This window comes from Phyllostomus discolor, chromosome 5 (genome assembly GCF_004126475.2).
Source record: "Phyllostomus discolor isolate MPI-MPIP mPhyDis1 chromosome 5, mPhyDis1.pri.v3, whole genome shotgun sequence".
Taxonomy (NCBI): domain Eukaryota; kingdom Metazoa; phylum Chordata; class Mammalia; order Chiroptera; family Phyllostomidae; genus Phyllostomus; species Phyllostomus discolor.
Window position 1 is genome coordinate 123,805,616 of NC_040907.2, and position 15,821 is coordinate 123,821,436.

At 35.0% G+C, this 15,821-nt stretch overlaps 1 protein-coding gene across 3 annotated transcripts in view; it reads left to right on the forward strand.

The window, feature by feature from the left end:
* The window catches only part of P4HA1 (prolyl 4-hydroxylase subunit alpha 1), an 82,755-nt gene that overhangs the window by 24,404 nt on the left and 42,530 nt on the right, over positions 1-15,821 (forward strand). For all 3 annotated transcript variants that reach the window (XM_028512131.2, XM_028512130.2, XM_036026807.1), the window contains exon 5: positions 1,160-1,297. In XM_028512131.2, coding sequence (XP_028367932.1) covers positions 1,160-1,297 — 138 coding nt within the window. The remainder of the gene's footprint in view (positions 1-1,159; positions 1,298-15,821) is intronic.

Below are 15,821 nucleotides of genomic sequence, written 5' to 3' on the forward strand. Positions count from 1 at the left end.
TTCCAGCTAGTTACTCATTTTTACATTTTCATTAACATAAAAATGCATAGCTCTTTGCTGATCAAAAAAGTTGGTAAGTAAATGAGAGGGAAAGGAGGTCTCATACCAAACTTTTATTGGCAAATGATGACACATTTTAAAAAATTTAAATAACTTTTTGGTTTTTTTGGTTCCTTAAAGAGTATTTAGCATCCATTCTCCTTAAGGGTTATATAGTTACCAATAATTAGTTAGTTTGATTTGTGATATATTTTATATATAAAGGTTTGAAATTAAGATTTTTATATAGAGCAAATCTTGATGAACACTATATTCAATAATTAGATCTAAATATATTTTAATAAACAAGTTTATTTGTTTATTACAAGTGTACATTACAAGTGTAAGTCTTTTTAAAGATTTTATTTATTTACTTTTAGAGAGAGAGGAATGGAGGGAGAAAGAGAGGGAGAGAAACATTAATGTGTGAGAGATACATCAATTGATTGCTTCTCACATGCCCCCAACTGGGGACTTGCCCTGCAACCTAGGCTTGTGCCGTGACTGGGAGTTGAACTTACGACCTTTTGGTTCTCAGGCTGGTGCTCAATCCACTGAGCCATACCAGCCAGGGCTGATAATCTTAAATATATAATCAATAACTCTTATTCTCCTTAAACAATTCCACCAAACTTTATATGTTTACATATTTATATAATGTATGGCACATGGAAGAAAATAACAATTTAAGAACATATATTTTACTTACTATCTATTACCTGAAAGTATAATTGGTTGCCCATGAATATCATTTTCAAATCTGTTGATTTTTCAAGCTTAGTGGAGGCTATGTTGTATAACTAAAAGCTCAATTATTATGTTAGTTGATCTGTATCTACTAATGCATACAGACATAATTTATTTGCATCTACTAACACAGGCATAATTTATTCAGTGATCTCAGATTAATACTAGCAAAGGTTTGGGAAAATAGAAGGAGTTAGAGGTATGTCATGTCTCATTCAGTGTATTTAATTTTTTCTCATTAAGCATGTGGAACACAGTATGGTAGACAATTATAATAAAATCAATTTTGAAAAAACTTTGTAAAGACTGTACTGGAAATTTGAAGTCTCTGAGGTTCTAAAGTCTCCCCACTCCCTTATTTCCTTATTTCCAGGCTTTATCTCTAACCTGACAATTCAGAGACAGTACTTTCCTAATGATGAAGATCAGGTTGGGGCAGCCAAAGCCCTGTTGCGTCTCCAGGACACCTACAATTTGGATACAGATACCATTTCAAAGGGTAATCTTCCAGGTAAGAGTTCTTTTAGTCTATAAAAAACACATGTTACCTGGCTTCTCTGTTCAGTCCTGTAGGACAGTGTTAATGTGAAAAAGACTTCACTATTTTAAGATTTTTAACTTTGTTTTGTAGCCTTTGAGGACAAAACAACCCTCTATTTCTCAAGGACTTAATAGGTGGGGGTAAGCTTCCAGCCTGTTACTCTGAAAGCTTATACTTACAAGGACTAACCTTAAGTAGGCAATTTTAGCATGTAAGAAAAAGAAACAATCATTTTCCCAAATCTTTTTATTTAGAACACCCAGTATTTGTATGTAAAGTTATAAGGGAATTGATAATCAAGGGTTATGTGTTCAATAATTTAAAAACCAAGACCCGTTGAGTATGTGCAGATTTTTTAAGTGTTCTGCAGTGTGAACATCCTGCTTTCTAATCTATTTTTGGCAAAACCCATGTTTTACACTTGATCATAGCCAAAAGGCTGGGAAGTGATACAAAACCCATATTTTAAAGTTATGGCTGATTATTCTATGATAATTTGCTTTGAAGATTTTTATTGTACAAAAACATATAAAAATTAACTATTTTAACCAATATTAAGTGTGCCATTTAGTGGCTCTAAGTAGTTCACATTGTTGTACAACCATCTCCACCATCCATCTCCGTAGCTCCTTTGATCTTGTAAAACAAAAACTCTATACCCATTAAACAATAAGTCCTATTTCTTTCTTTCTCCAGCTCGTAGAAATCATCATTCTACTTTTTTGTCTCTATGATTCTAGTATGTCATAAGTGGAATTATAAAGTATTTGTCTTTTTGTGGCTGGCTTATTTCATTTCACGTATTGTCCTCAAGGATCATCTATATTATAACGTGTCAGAATTTCCCTACTTCTTAAAGTTGAATAATAATCCATTGCATGTACATACCACATTTTGCTTATCTGTTCACTCATCAAAGGACACATGAGTTGCTTCCAAATTTTGTCTATTGTGAATAATTGTGCTATGAACGTGAGTATGCTAATATTTCTTCAAGACCTTGCCTTCCATTCTTTGAGTATATGTGCAGAAATGGAATTGCTGGATCATATGGTAATTCTATTTTTAATTTTTTGAAGAACTGCCATACTGTTTTCCATAGTAGCTATAGCATTTTATATTCTCAGTTTCTCAATATTCTTGCCAACACTTGCTATTTTCATTTTTATTTTTTTGATAGTAAGCGTTCTAATAGATGTGAGTTAGTATCTTGTTATAGTTTTTCATTTCTCTAATTATCAGTGATGTTGAGCATACTTTCATGTGCTTAGCAGCCATCTGCATACCTTCTTTGGAGAAATGTAAGTTTAAATCCTTTGTCCTTTTTTAATAGTGTTTGCTTATTTTTTGTTGCTGAATTTTAGGAGTTGTTTACATATTTTGGATATTAACCCCTTAGAATATAAATGATTTGAAAATATTTTCTCCCATTCTGTGAGTTGCCTTTTCATTCCATTGATACTATGTTTTGATGTACAAAATTATAAAAATTTCAGTGTCCAATTTATTATTTTCTTTTATTGCCCATGTCTTTAGGATCATGTGCAAGAAATCAGTGTCCAATCCACTGTCATGAAGCTTTTGTCCTGTGTTTTCTTCTAAGAGTTTATTTTATTTTATTTTATATTTTATTTTATTTTATTTTATTTTACTTTATTTTACTTTACTTTTTACTTTACTTTACTTTTTACTTTACTTATTTTTAGAGAGAGAAAGAAGGAGGGAGGAAGAGAGGGAGAGAAACACCAGTTAGTTGCCTCTCACACACCCCACAACCCAGGACCTGGTCAGCAACCCAGGCATGTGCCCTAACTAGGATTAGAATTGATAACCTGTCCCTGGCTGGCGTAGCTCAGTGGATTGAGCACGGGCTGGGGACCAAAGTGTCCCAGGTTCGATTCCCAGCCAGGGTACATTCCTGGGTTGCAGGCCATGACCCTCAGCAACCGCACATTGATGTTTCTCTCTCTCTATCTCCCTCCCTTCCCTCTCTAAAAATAAATAAATAAAATCTTAAAAAAGTTATATTATAAAAAAAAAAAAGAATTGATAACCTTTTGGTTTGCTGGCTAGTGTTCAATCTACTGAGCTACACCAGTCAGTGCTCTTCGAAGCGTTTTATTTTTTTAGGTCTCACATTCTTACATTTAGGTCCTCGGTCCATTTTGAGTTGATTTTTGCATATGGTTATGTAAGGGTTCAACTTCATTTTTTTGCAAGTGGATATCCAAATTTCCCAGCACTGTATGTTTGAAAGACTGTCCTTTCCCCAAATGGCCTTGACACCCATGTCAAAAATCACTTGACCATACATGTGAGGGATTATTTCTGGGCTCTGTTCTGTCTATGTTTATTTGTATGTTGCTACCATACTGTTTTTATGACTCAGAGCTTTGTAGTAAGTTTTGAAATCAGGAGGTATGAAACCTTCAGTTTTGTCCTTTTTCAAGATTGTTTTGGCTATTTGGGATCCCTTGAGATTCCATATGAGTTAAGATTCATTTTTTTTAATTATTGTAAAAAATGTCATTGGGATTTTGGTAGGGATTACATTGAATCTGGATTGCTTTAGGTAGTAATTGGCAGCTTAACAATATAAATTTTCCAATCCTATGGACATGGGATGTGTTTCCATTTATTTATGTCTTCTTTAATTTCTTTTTTTAATAGAATATTTTTAAAGATTTTATTTATTTATTTTTAGAGAGGGAAGGGAGGGAGGGAGAGAGGGAGAGGGAAAAAGAAAGAAACATCAATGTGCAGTTGCTGGGGGTTATGGCCTGCAACCCAGGCATGTACCCTGGCTGGGAATCAAACCTGTGACGCTTTGGTTTGCAGCCTACGCTCAGTCCACTGAGCTACGCCAGCTAGGGCTTAATTTCTTTTTTTAAAAAAGATTTTATTTATTTTTAGAGAGGGGAGTGGAGAGAGGGAGAGAAACATCATGTGTGGTTGCCTGTTGAGCTCCCCCCACTGCGGACCTGGCCTGCAACCCAGGCATGTGCCCTGACTGGGAATCTAACCTGCGACTCTTTGATTCACAGGCCAGTGCTCAATCCACTGAGCCACACCAGCCGGGGTAATTTCTCTCTCTCTTTTTAAAAAGTTTGAAATATCTCTCTTTTTAAAAAACGGGAGAAAGAAAGAGAGAGAAACATTGATGTGAGAGAGAAACATGGATTGGTTGCCTATTCCATGTGCCCCAACTAGAACCTAACCCTTCAGCCCATGGGATGACACCCAACCTACTGAGCCATACCACCCAGGGCTCTCTTCTTTAATTTCCTTCGCCAGTGTTTTATAGTTTTCATTGTACAAGTCTTTCATTTCCTTGGCTAATTCCTATGTATATTTATTCCTAGGATTGTTTTAGTAATTTTCTTTTCAGATTGTACATTGTTAATATCAGAAATGTATCTGATTTTTGTGTATTGACTTTGTATCCTATTATTTTCCTGAATTCACTTAATAGCTCTAACAGTTTGTTATGGAATATTTAGGGTTTTCCATATTTAAGATAGTATCATCTGCAACCAGAGATCATTGTATTTCTTTCTAAATTTGGATGCCTTTTACTGCTTTTTTTTCCTTAGGTGCATCTTATGGTGAGGACCCCAGATGCACCTTGGTTTTAGAGGAGGAAAATAGGGGGAAAAATTTTGAAGCAAAAAATGTGGTAAAAAACGTGTGTCTTACAGTCTGAAAAATACGGTGATTGCTCTGGCTTGAACTTCCAGCACTAAGTTGAATAGAAGTGGTGAAAGTGGGCATCCTTGTTCTTGAGATAAAGGAAAAGCTTTGCCTTTCATCACTGAGTATGTTTGCTGTGGGTTTTTTCAAATATATCTTTTATTATAGTAGGGTAATTTTCCTTATTTCTCATTTGTTGTTTTTTAATCTTGAAAGAGGGTTGAATTTTGTCAAATGCTTTTTCTAAATTAATTGAGATGATCATGTGTTTTTCCTTTATTCTGTCAATGTGGTATACTACAGTGATCAATTTTTATATGTTGAAACATCTTGGTGCTCCAGGAATAAATCCCACTTGGTCATGGTGTATAATCATTTTAATATGCTGCTGAATTCTATAGGCTTGTATTTTGTTGAGGATGTTTTGCATCAGTGGTCATAAAGGATACTTGATCTGTAGTTTTCTTGAGTCTTTGCCTGGTTTTGGTATAAGGGTAATGCTGGCTTCAGAGAATGAGATAGGAAGTATTCTCTGCTGTTCAATTTTTTTTTGGAAAAGTTTGAAAAGGATTGGTGTTAGTTCTTGAAATGTTCTGTAGAATTCTTCAGGGAAGCCATCATCAGGTCTGGGGCTTTTCTTTGTCAGGATACTGATTCAGTCTCCTTACTAGTGATAGTTCTATTTGGACTTTCTATTTTTTCCTTAGTCTTGGCAGGTTTTGTGTTTCCGGAAAATTTGTCCATTTTATCTAGATTATAGAGTTTCTGGGTGTGCAGTTTTTTCTTAGTATTCCCTTATAATCCTTTGTATTTCTGTAGAATTGGTATTAAGGCCCACACTATAATTTCTAATTTTAGTAATTTGAATCTTTTCCTTTTTTCTTAGTTGATCTAGCTAGAGGATTGTCAATTTTGTTGATCTTTTCAAAAAACCAACTTTTGGTGTCATTAATTTTCTGTTGTTTTTCTTTTCTCTACTTAATTAACCTCTGCTTTAATATTTCCTTTCTTTTGCCAGCTTTGGGTTTAATGTGTTCTTGTTTTTTTCTAGTTTCTTAAGTTGTAAATGGGTTGCCTATCTGAGATCCTTCTTGTTTTTTTAATATAAGCATTTATAATTATAAATTTCTCCCTTAGCACTGCTTTTACTGTGTCTCGTAAGTTTTGGTATGTTGAGTTTTCATTTTCATTTGTCTTGAAGTACTTCCTAATTTCCCCTGTGATTTCTTCTTTAATATATTTGTTGTTTAAAACTGTGGTATTTAAGTTTTACAATTTGTTTTATTGTTATAGCTTTATTTTATTAATGATTTTGAACCTCACATGATTATTTACTCTTTGCCATCTCTAACATTTTCTGTGACTGTGTGGCTTACTGCCATTACTATCTCCTTGTCATTATCAACTCAAGAAATAAGATACATTACCTTTGTCTTCATACTGAAATGATTTTCTTAGTAATAAAGTACAATAGGATGAGTTATTTGTTAAGATGTTTTATTGTTTGTCTCCATTCTTTAGGGGTGAAGTATCAAGTGGGAAAACTAATCATGGTGTAATGTCAAATACAATTTCTAGTAAGCTGGACTAATTCCATTACTTGGATTTCCAGAAATGTGTAAATTTAAAAATTTTATTTTGTTTCTACTAATAGTATACATTAAAAACTTCTCATTATGACTTTATTTTGAAAAATTGGCTTCTGATTTAAAACATCAATTTATTTAAGAGACATTAATTATTTAATGTGTGCCAACCATTATATTAGGTACTGGGGATGCAGTAATGCATAAGACTCACACTGCTCTTGCCCTTAGGGTGCCTACATTCTTATGATATAGTATGAAGAAGGCCTAAATGGGGATAATTGAGGATATGTGGGAGCACATAGAAGGAAACCTAATTCTGGACTTGATAAGAGGTGTAAAGGATGACTTCCTGGCAGATGTAACATTAAAAACACTGAGATATAGTCCAGCAATACATGAATGGATTAAAAAGTTATGGTACATATATACAATGGAATATTACTTGGCCATAATAAAGAATATCTTACTATTTGTGACAGCATGGATGGACTTAGAGGGTATTGTGCTGAGTGAAATAAGCCAGACAAAGACAAATATCATATGATATTATTTATATATGGAACCTAAAGAATAAAATAAAACAAAATAGAAACAGGCTTATAGATGCAAAGAACAAACTAATGAAGGCCAGAGGGGATGGGTATTGTGGGGACAGGGTTAATAAAGGTGAAAGAATTAAGAAGTACTAATTGGTAGTTACAAGGTAGTGGTAGGGATGTAAGGTAAAGCATAGGTACTGTAGTTAATACTTTAATAGCTATCTATGGTAATGGATGGGCACTTGAACTATCAGAGGGAACACTTTGTAACCTATATGAATGTATTTGCTGTGCTGTACACCTGAAACTAATACAAAAAAGTGTTGAATGCAAACTATAATCAAAAAATAAAATAAAAAATCAAAACATTGAGATATAATAGCTAAGATTTATCCAGGAAAATGGGGGTAAAGAGGAGAAGTGGGCATAAGAAAAGTATTCTAATCCACGAGAACATGTATAAAGGCCAGAGAGGAGGTGAGAGCATTTAATATCAGATATCTAACAAGTGGTTTGTTCAGGACATGAATAAATGAGTTGGGGTAAGAGATGAGGCTATATAAGTAAGCAAAAGCCATCTCTTGAAGGGATTTGTAAGCCATGCTGGGTTTTTACTATTCTTAGTGTAATGAGAAGCCGCTGAAAAGTTTTAACCAGGGAAGGTTTTAGAAATATTCTGGCTGCAGAATGGAGATTAGACTGAGACCTGGGGGTAAGGAAAAAGAAATCCAGGAGGAGGCTGTTGTAAAAATTTAAATACGAGATGACATTGGTAACTAGTGGGTATGGAGAGAAGTGGATAGGTTATCAAGCTACCTAGGAGATGGAGCAGTAGAATTTGATGATAAACTTGATAGGAGTTTCTGGCTGCTTCAACAGCTAGAGGGATTCCATTAAAAAAATAGAGAACACAAAAGAAGCATATTTTGTGTATATGGGGATAATAAATTTCATTTAATTTCCTGCATTTCTTTTCATTTGAAACTTTATTATCTTCCCTTCAAAATGGCATTGAATATTATTTAAACCTGATTTTGTTGTGTTTCTTAGGAATTCATTTGTTCCTCTGAGTACCTAGCCTTAATCTAGAGATTAGTTGGTAAGACTTTTCATAGAGAATGACTGAAAATAAACCACTCTAAGAATATGTGTAGTTTTTTGTCTGGGCAATGTTTATCTTTTCTCATGCACTTTGCGTCTCCTCATTGAATTCTCTTCTTCAAGTCACTGTTTTGGGCTAGTTCTTACAGAATTTTCCTTTTCATGAAAATTCATTATAAGTGTAGTGGCTGAAATTTCCTAAGCCATATTATATCTTGTAAGTGGTAGAAATAACACTACAGTGAACCAATAAACCTTTTAAGGCTTTTCGTTTGTTTGTTTATTCTACAAACCTTTCTCTGTTGTTAACAGTGAAAGATCACATTTATGTATAAAGGCCCCATGTGCACCTTCACTTTCTTCCTAGACGTAATGACTTCTGAACTTGGTGTGTGTTCTTCCGTCTTTTATGCTCTACTACAATACATATATTGTATTGTGTTTTTACACTTTAAACAAATAATATATTGTACTCTGTATCTTTCTGTAACCTTTCACTCAGTGTTTTTGAGTAAACTCATCCATGTTGGTCACAGTCATCTGACTGCTGTATATAGTATATGACAAAATTTATTCTTTTATGGATAGATGGACATTAAGATTGTTTCTGATTTTTTTGCCATGTTAAACAAGATTTTAGCAAACATCCCTGTTTATGTCCATGTACACACATGGAAGAGTTCATCTAGGGTATAAGAAGTCAGGGTATATGCTTCTTCACCTTTACTAGATATGACCAGATTGCTCTCCAGAGCAGGTGTGCCAGTTTACACTTTACCAGCAATATATGAGAGTTCCCATTTCTTCATATCCTTGCATACCCTTGGCTTTGTCAGACCTAAAATTGTAGTGTATAGTTTAGGTGTGAATGATGGAGGTGAGAGTTGTAGGGAAAGGATGATTTTAATTGTTCCCAAACAAGCAAACAAAAAAAAATCAGATAAATGTTTATTTCAGTGAATTTATATTTATGTCATGTTACTTCTTGATTCATTTTGTCTGTTTCTTGTTCTCTTTGGTTTGAAATGCTTTGTTAATATTTTAATATAAAATCTGGCCCTGGCTGTTATAGCTCAGAGGATTGAGCACTGACCTGCAAACTAGAAGACCATAAGTTCAATTCCCAGTCTGGGCACAAGCCTGAGTTGTAGGCCAGGTCCCCAGTTGGGGGTGTGTGAAAGGCAACTGATCACTGTATCTCTGGCATATCCATATTTCTCTCCTGCTTTTTCTCCCTCTCTCCCTCTCTAAAAATAAATAAAATCTTTAAAAAATAAAATCTGGTAAGTATATGCATTAGTATCAGTATAGACAGGTCCTTTAGTTTCAGGTTGTCCCTAACTCTGATTTGTTGAATAGATCCATGTCTTCCAAAGATACCGTACTTTTTTCTTTTTTTTTAGCTGTGATTTGGTGGTGGGGGGTTATGAAGAATGTCTTACACACAAAAAAATTGTATTTACTTTGGGTGGAAGTTGAATGTTCACACTCTTGGTCACTTGCATGACTATCTTGGTAAGTTGATAAGGTTGTTAAACCAGGGAGTAAATTCCCCACAAATCTCGAGCTCACTGAGCTATGGGTGTGTCATACTGCTTAGATGCACATACCAGCCTCCCAAGTATATGCATTTTAAATGTTTTTCTCACACAGATCAAGTTCTTATCCACAAAGTGTTCCTGTGCAGTATAAGAATTTTTAAAATAAATGTTCCAGTTTATAGATGAACAAAAATGTATTTCTAAGTAAATTTACCTGAAGTATCATGTAATATAGTTTATTTTGTGATAATAAATTAAAAGGACTCATTTTGGTGTTAGGTTACCTCATATTTGGGTTGCTACATTCAGTCTGATGTGCTAATGTCAATCATCCATGCGAATTCCTTAGAATCAAAGAAATGTACAACTTATTATTTCTTATCAAATTCTATTTGCCCTTTGTATGAAAGTTTTTGTAGTCTTTTTCTGCCAACATCACTTTTCCTTATCTCATTTTCTTTATCTTCTTGCCTATTTATTTTTTCTTTTCATGTTTTCTATTTTGGAAATAGCCTTCCCTTTGAAATGCTGCATCACTTCTTTTAAGAATCTAATTCCCAGACATTCTGCTTTTAATGGGATGTTGCATCACTTTTTTATTTCCTTCCTTTAAGAGTCTGATTCTGAGACATTCTGCTTTTTTTTTATTGTTATTAAAGTACAGTTGTCTCCACTTTCCCCCAGCCTTTCCCACCTTCCACCTTCGATCTTACCCCGCTTTGGCTTTGTCCATGGGTCCTTCATACATGTTCCTTGACAACCCTTCCCCTTTTTCTCTCCATTATCCCCTCCCACCTCCCCTCTGATTACTGTCAGTTTTTTATTTCAGTGTCTCTGGTTCTACTTTGCTTGCTTGTTTGGTTTGTTGACTAGGTTCCACTTATAGGTGAGATCATATGGTATTTGTCAGACATTCTGCTTTTAGTAATTGTGAGTAGATCAGTAGGTAAGAAGAGTAGAGATAATAACTAGCAAAGCAGAATAGCTAAAGAGCTACTATTTCCATTATGTTTTGAAATAATGTTGCCAGAATATCAGGTCATGTAAAAAGTATTACCGGTGCTACCTACGGTACATGGATTTATGATATATGTTCTTTTATGTCTTTTGCACATCCCTGAGGTCCTAATTGCTGCATTGTAAGTTCTTCTTAGAACCGTACACCAGTTCTCATAACTGAAAAACAATAGGAGAGTCAAAATGGGATATGTTTCTTTGGTTTCTGGAATTGCATCATGTTAAACTATTAAGTTTCATGGTATCTTTTCCTAGAGTGGAGTGTGTAGTAGAGACATAAGGGAAAAGTGATAAATGTGGATCTTCATCTTCATCTTAGGATACACTGATAATAAGTTACTATCCATAAGTGACTAACAGGAGGCAAAAAAAAAAGTGAATGGGGGTAGTTGTATGATTTGAATATTTGATTGTATTGATCAGTGTGATCCTTCAGTGTGTACACCTCCATGCTGGGACTCTGCCTGCTATTGGAATATGACAGGCCATCCTCAGCCTAGGGCATACTTTCCCTTAGACAGTGAATGTCTGATCACTAGCAAAATATGACGATGGCTTTACTCCCTCTTAGTTTATTTCTAATAAACTCCCTTTCTGCTAGACTTTTAAAAAATGTATTGACACCATGGGATATAGCTGAGTTTGGTTGTAGCCAATTTAGTGATTCTTTGAAGTGTATTGAATAAAAATGTATTAAGTAAAACACCATTGTGTTTCCTTTTCTGCCAGTTTCCCTTGTGATATCATCAGACATTTAACTAAATGTATAAGATTTTATCTGTTTGATCAGAGAAACTGGTTAGTCTGCTTTTGACCAATAGTTTGTTTTAAAAACTTTACCTTTCTGGAAGAATGACTTCTAGCACAATATTGATTTATTCTCAGTAGTGTATATTTGAAGGGAAATGTTGTCAGGTAAGTATTATTTATTTTTATTATCTAATTATATTTTACTTTTTCACATAGTAGTCATTTTCATTTTTGTTAATGTCAAAAAGGCACTTATGTGATTTTCTTTATAAGGCATAAAAAGAGCCCTATAGGGCATGACTTTCTCCTTTTTGGTGTTATTTATAATACATTTTGTTATGGAAAATACTAAATATAAAAAAAATAAAGGAAGTGATATAATGAGCCTCTTACTTATCCATCATTACTCAACTTCAAAAGTTTGTGACACTTTGCCATTCTTGTTTTGTTTCCTCCACTTTTTCTTGTTGCTGTTCTTACTGCTTTAAAAGCAAATCTTAGACATTGTATGGCTTTATTTATTAGTAATTCAGTATGCATATCTGATTAATTACGTCCTTTTTAAAAATGTAGTCACTGGTATCTAACCTAACCAACTAACAATGTTTTCTTAATATTATTTAATAGTTAGTGCTCAGTTTCTCTGGTGATCTCAAAGATGTCTTTTTACAATTGCATATTTTGGTTTTGTCTCTTAAGTCTCTTTTATTTTTCCTTCTCATCCTTTTTTTTCCCCCATTTCATTGATTAGTTGGAAAAACCTGGGCATATGTCCTGTGGAATGTACCACATTCTGGAGTTGTCTGATTTCTTCTTTTGTGTTGTTAACTTGTTCTTCTAACTCTTGTTTCCTGCAAACTGGTTAGCCTGAGGCTTGATTAGATTCATTTTTAAGTTAACTCTATAGGTAGCACTTTGAACTTTCTGTTAAATTGCATGACCTGATAACACTTCTTGTGATACTGATTGATGAGTAGCTTCAGTGGTGGGTGACTGATACCTCCATATAAAGTTCTCTCTCTAATTCTAATTAGACAAAATTAGAATTTTGTCTAATGCATTAGACAGCCTTTGATGATCATTGCCTAGAACTATTTCATTAGGGGTTGCAAAAAGGTGACTCTTCTTATTTCATCATTCTACTTTTATTAGCTGGAATTCTATAAATAAGAACTTTCTTGCAGGAACCACTTGGTTACCCTGAACTATATAATTTATACATGAAAGGTGAGATAAATCCTTGATTCTTTTTCTTGTGTCAGTTTTCAATCAGTTATATTCATTATTTCATTTGGTGTTCAGATTATCCCATTTTTAGGTCAGTGGAGACCTCTTTAGATTGGCTAATTGGTCTTTCTGAAGTGATTTTATTGTTATTCCTTGCTGTCAAGGAAGCTTCTTTGCTTTGTGTCCCAATTTTTTTCCAGGCTTACCTTATAAATTTCTATCCTAGAACAGGAATTAGACATTTCTATAAGGAGCTTTGATTCTTTTTAATGAGGGATGACATTTAGGGAGCAGAGTCTGGCTAGGTTCTTGGGATGTTTATTGCTGTTGAGTTTGGCATTGATTCTAGGTATATTCAATAAATACAGGTATGTGAGTTCATATTGTTAACTCTAATTCAAATTTAAGGTTACAAAGTTTATACTTGTATCTCTTTTATGTTGAAACTCTTGGTTCCAATGACATTAACATAATTACTTCTTTGTATTATACTATGCCTAAGGTAATTTCAAAATAACAGTACCTGTATCACTAGGGGCATTAAGACTATTGAATGCATTTTATTTCTTTGTACTTTTTATCCTTAGAATATATTATACTAGATATGATCAAAGTACTGTTTTAAAAACATGTTATTTGTGTGGTTATGCCCTCAATGTATTTTACAGTTGTGTTCATTTATTTCAGTTTTTTTTTTCTCTGATTTTGGGGGATCGTTCTCTTTCTATTTTATTATTAGTTTTACATTTTAATTTTTTAATTTTTAATTTTCTAGTTACATACGTAGGAGTGAAATTGTCACAGGTGGGCACAGGTAACCAGATTCTTAGTGATCGGGACAAAGAATTGAACCGAACACCCAGAATTTATAGTAGAGAACATGGGAGCAGGCCAACTCCCAAGCAGAGATTGACCTCATGGGCTGGAGGGACTCTATTCTTATAGGGCAGATCCTTCCTGGCTAGTTTTGGTGGGCTTTATTGTGCATGTACAAGTAGTTGCATTACTTTAAAGCTACTGTGCATGTGGTCTCCCATGATCCTCCCTGATTGGCCACCAGGGAAGAGGGTCCCACAATGCTACCAAATTGACCCCCGTTTCTCCTGGGGTCCCCCTGTACTAGGTTTGCCTTTCCCTAAGCCAGAGAATTATAGCTCTCCATGTTAGGGATTGGTGAAAAGGAAAGGAATTATTTATTCAAGTTACACAGCCTTAAGAGTAATGACTTAATGTCTTCGTTAGAATCGCAAAGTCCCTTAAAACACCTACAAATACACAGTCCTTCCTTCCCCCCTTTGCCCAGTCTGGGGTACCGTATCTCAGGAAAAGAAATAGCAGTCCATGGCTCAGGCAGCTCCCAGTTCTTCCTAGTAATCCATGCTCGGCTGATAGGCATCCCTCGGTTCTCAGCACCATCAGCTGTGTTGCTGGGATCTCCAGCTAAAGCTGCATGGTGGTTCTCTGCTAAAGCCACGTGGTGATTCTTTGCTAAAGCTGCAAGCTGCATGGTGATTCTTCTCATGGCTAAGGCGGGGGGTGGGGTGGGGGTAGTGTCCCCCTGTGTCAAAAGTGCGTGGCCCTCCTTACATGGCTGCAGCTGCGTGCTTCTCTTCAATGGACACTGAGTCTGGGTTTAAATATCCTTCCGGCTTTACTGGGCTCCATCATGAGTCTGCACAGGGGTGGCCCCATGTTGTGGAGCCAATCATCTCCAAGCTCTCACGCAGGCGCTGTAACTAGGGGGAGTTGCCTCCCAGTTACATCTTGGGGGGAAGTTCCTTCCATCCCTCTGGCTCAGAGTATGGCCACAGCTATTTAACATATCTATGCAACAAGTTAAAGGTTATAGATATGTGAAATGACCATGCCAGAGGGTAGCTGCAAAGGTTAGCTGCTATGCAAAACAGCTCTCAATGGCCCTGCTTCATGTGTTCCTTCCCTCAACTCACACCTGTGGTGAAGGGTGAGGATATCCTATATATCTTTCTAATATTTCCTGGACACCTTGAGTTCTGAACCCCATTACAAATCCTTCTTTTGGGGACCCTCTGGCTGTACCCTCCTACCCTCCTACAAAATTACTGGGTTACATGGTATGTGTACATTTAACTTTTAAAAAACTGCCAAATTGTTGTACCATTTTATATTTCTATCATCAGTGTTTAAGAATTCCAGTTCCTCCACATACTCGCCAACATTTGGTGTGTTCCTGACTTTGCCTCCCCCAAAGTCTCAAATATTTATTTCTTTTCTAGAAGTTCTATAGTTTCAGATTTCACGTTAAGCTATAGGATACATTTTGAGTTGATGTTTTTTGTAGAGCAGGCAGTAGGGAACAATGTTTGTTTTTAAAAATATGAATGGTTGAACAACATTTATTGAAAAGACTTTTCTTTCTCCTGTTAAATTGCCTTGGCGTCTTGGTCAAAAATGATTTGATCTATTTCCTGACTTGAGTCTGTTCCATTGATGTATATGTCCATCCTTACACACTAGCAAACAGTCTGAATTACTATAGTGAGTAATAAAGTAACATATATAAATATATAAATATAAAGTAAGCTTTATAAAGTATTGAAATCAAGTATTAGAGAGTATATCCTCCATTTGTGTTCTTTTTAAAATTGCTTTGGCCATTTTAAATTCTTTATAAATCTTAGAATCAGTATGTCAGTTTCCACAAATATGCCTGTAGGCATATTTTGACTGGGATTGTGTTGAATCTTGGGTAGATTTTGGGCAGCATTGCCATATTAACAATACAGAATTTTCTAATCTATGAAAATGCTATAGCCCTCCATTTACATAGGCCAGAGAAGTTGGGGTAGGAGACCAGATATTTTGACATTAATGTTAAACCACCATGAGTCTCACAATTACTTTCAACATTGTTGTCAAAAATTGGGTAAACTTTTCTTCCGCCTCTCCCTCCCTCTTCCTGCTCCTTCCCCTCTCTCTCTTTTGTTTTCTAGTCTTCTGTATCTTTTTTACTGAAAGCAAACTAATTACAGGCTTAGTTTTCTGTTCATACCCTATTTTT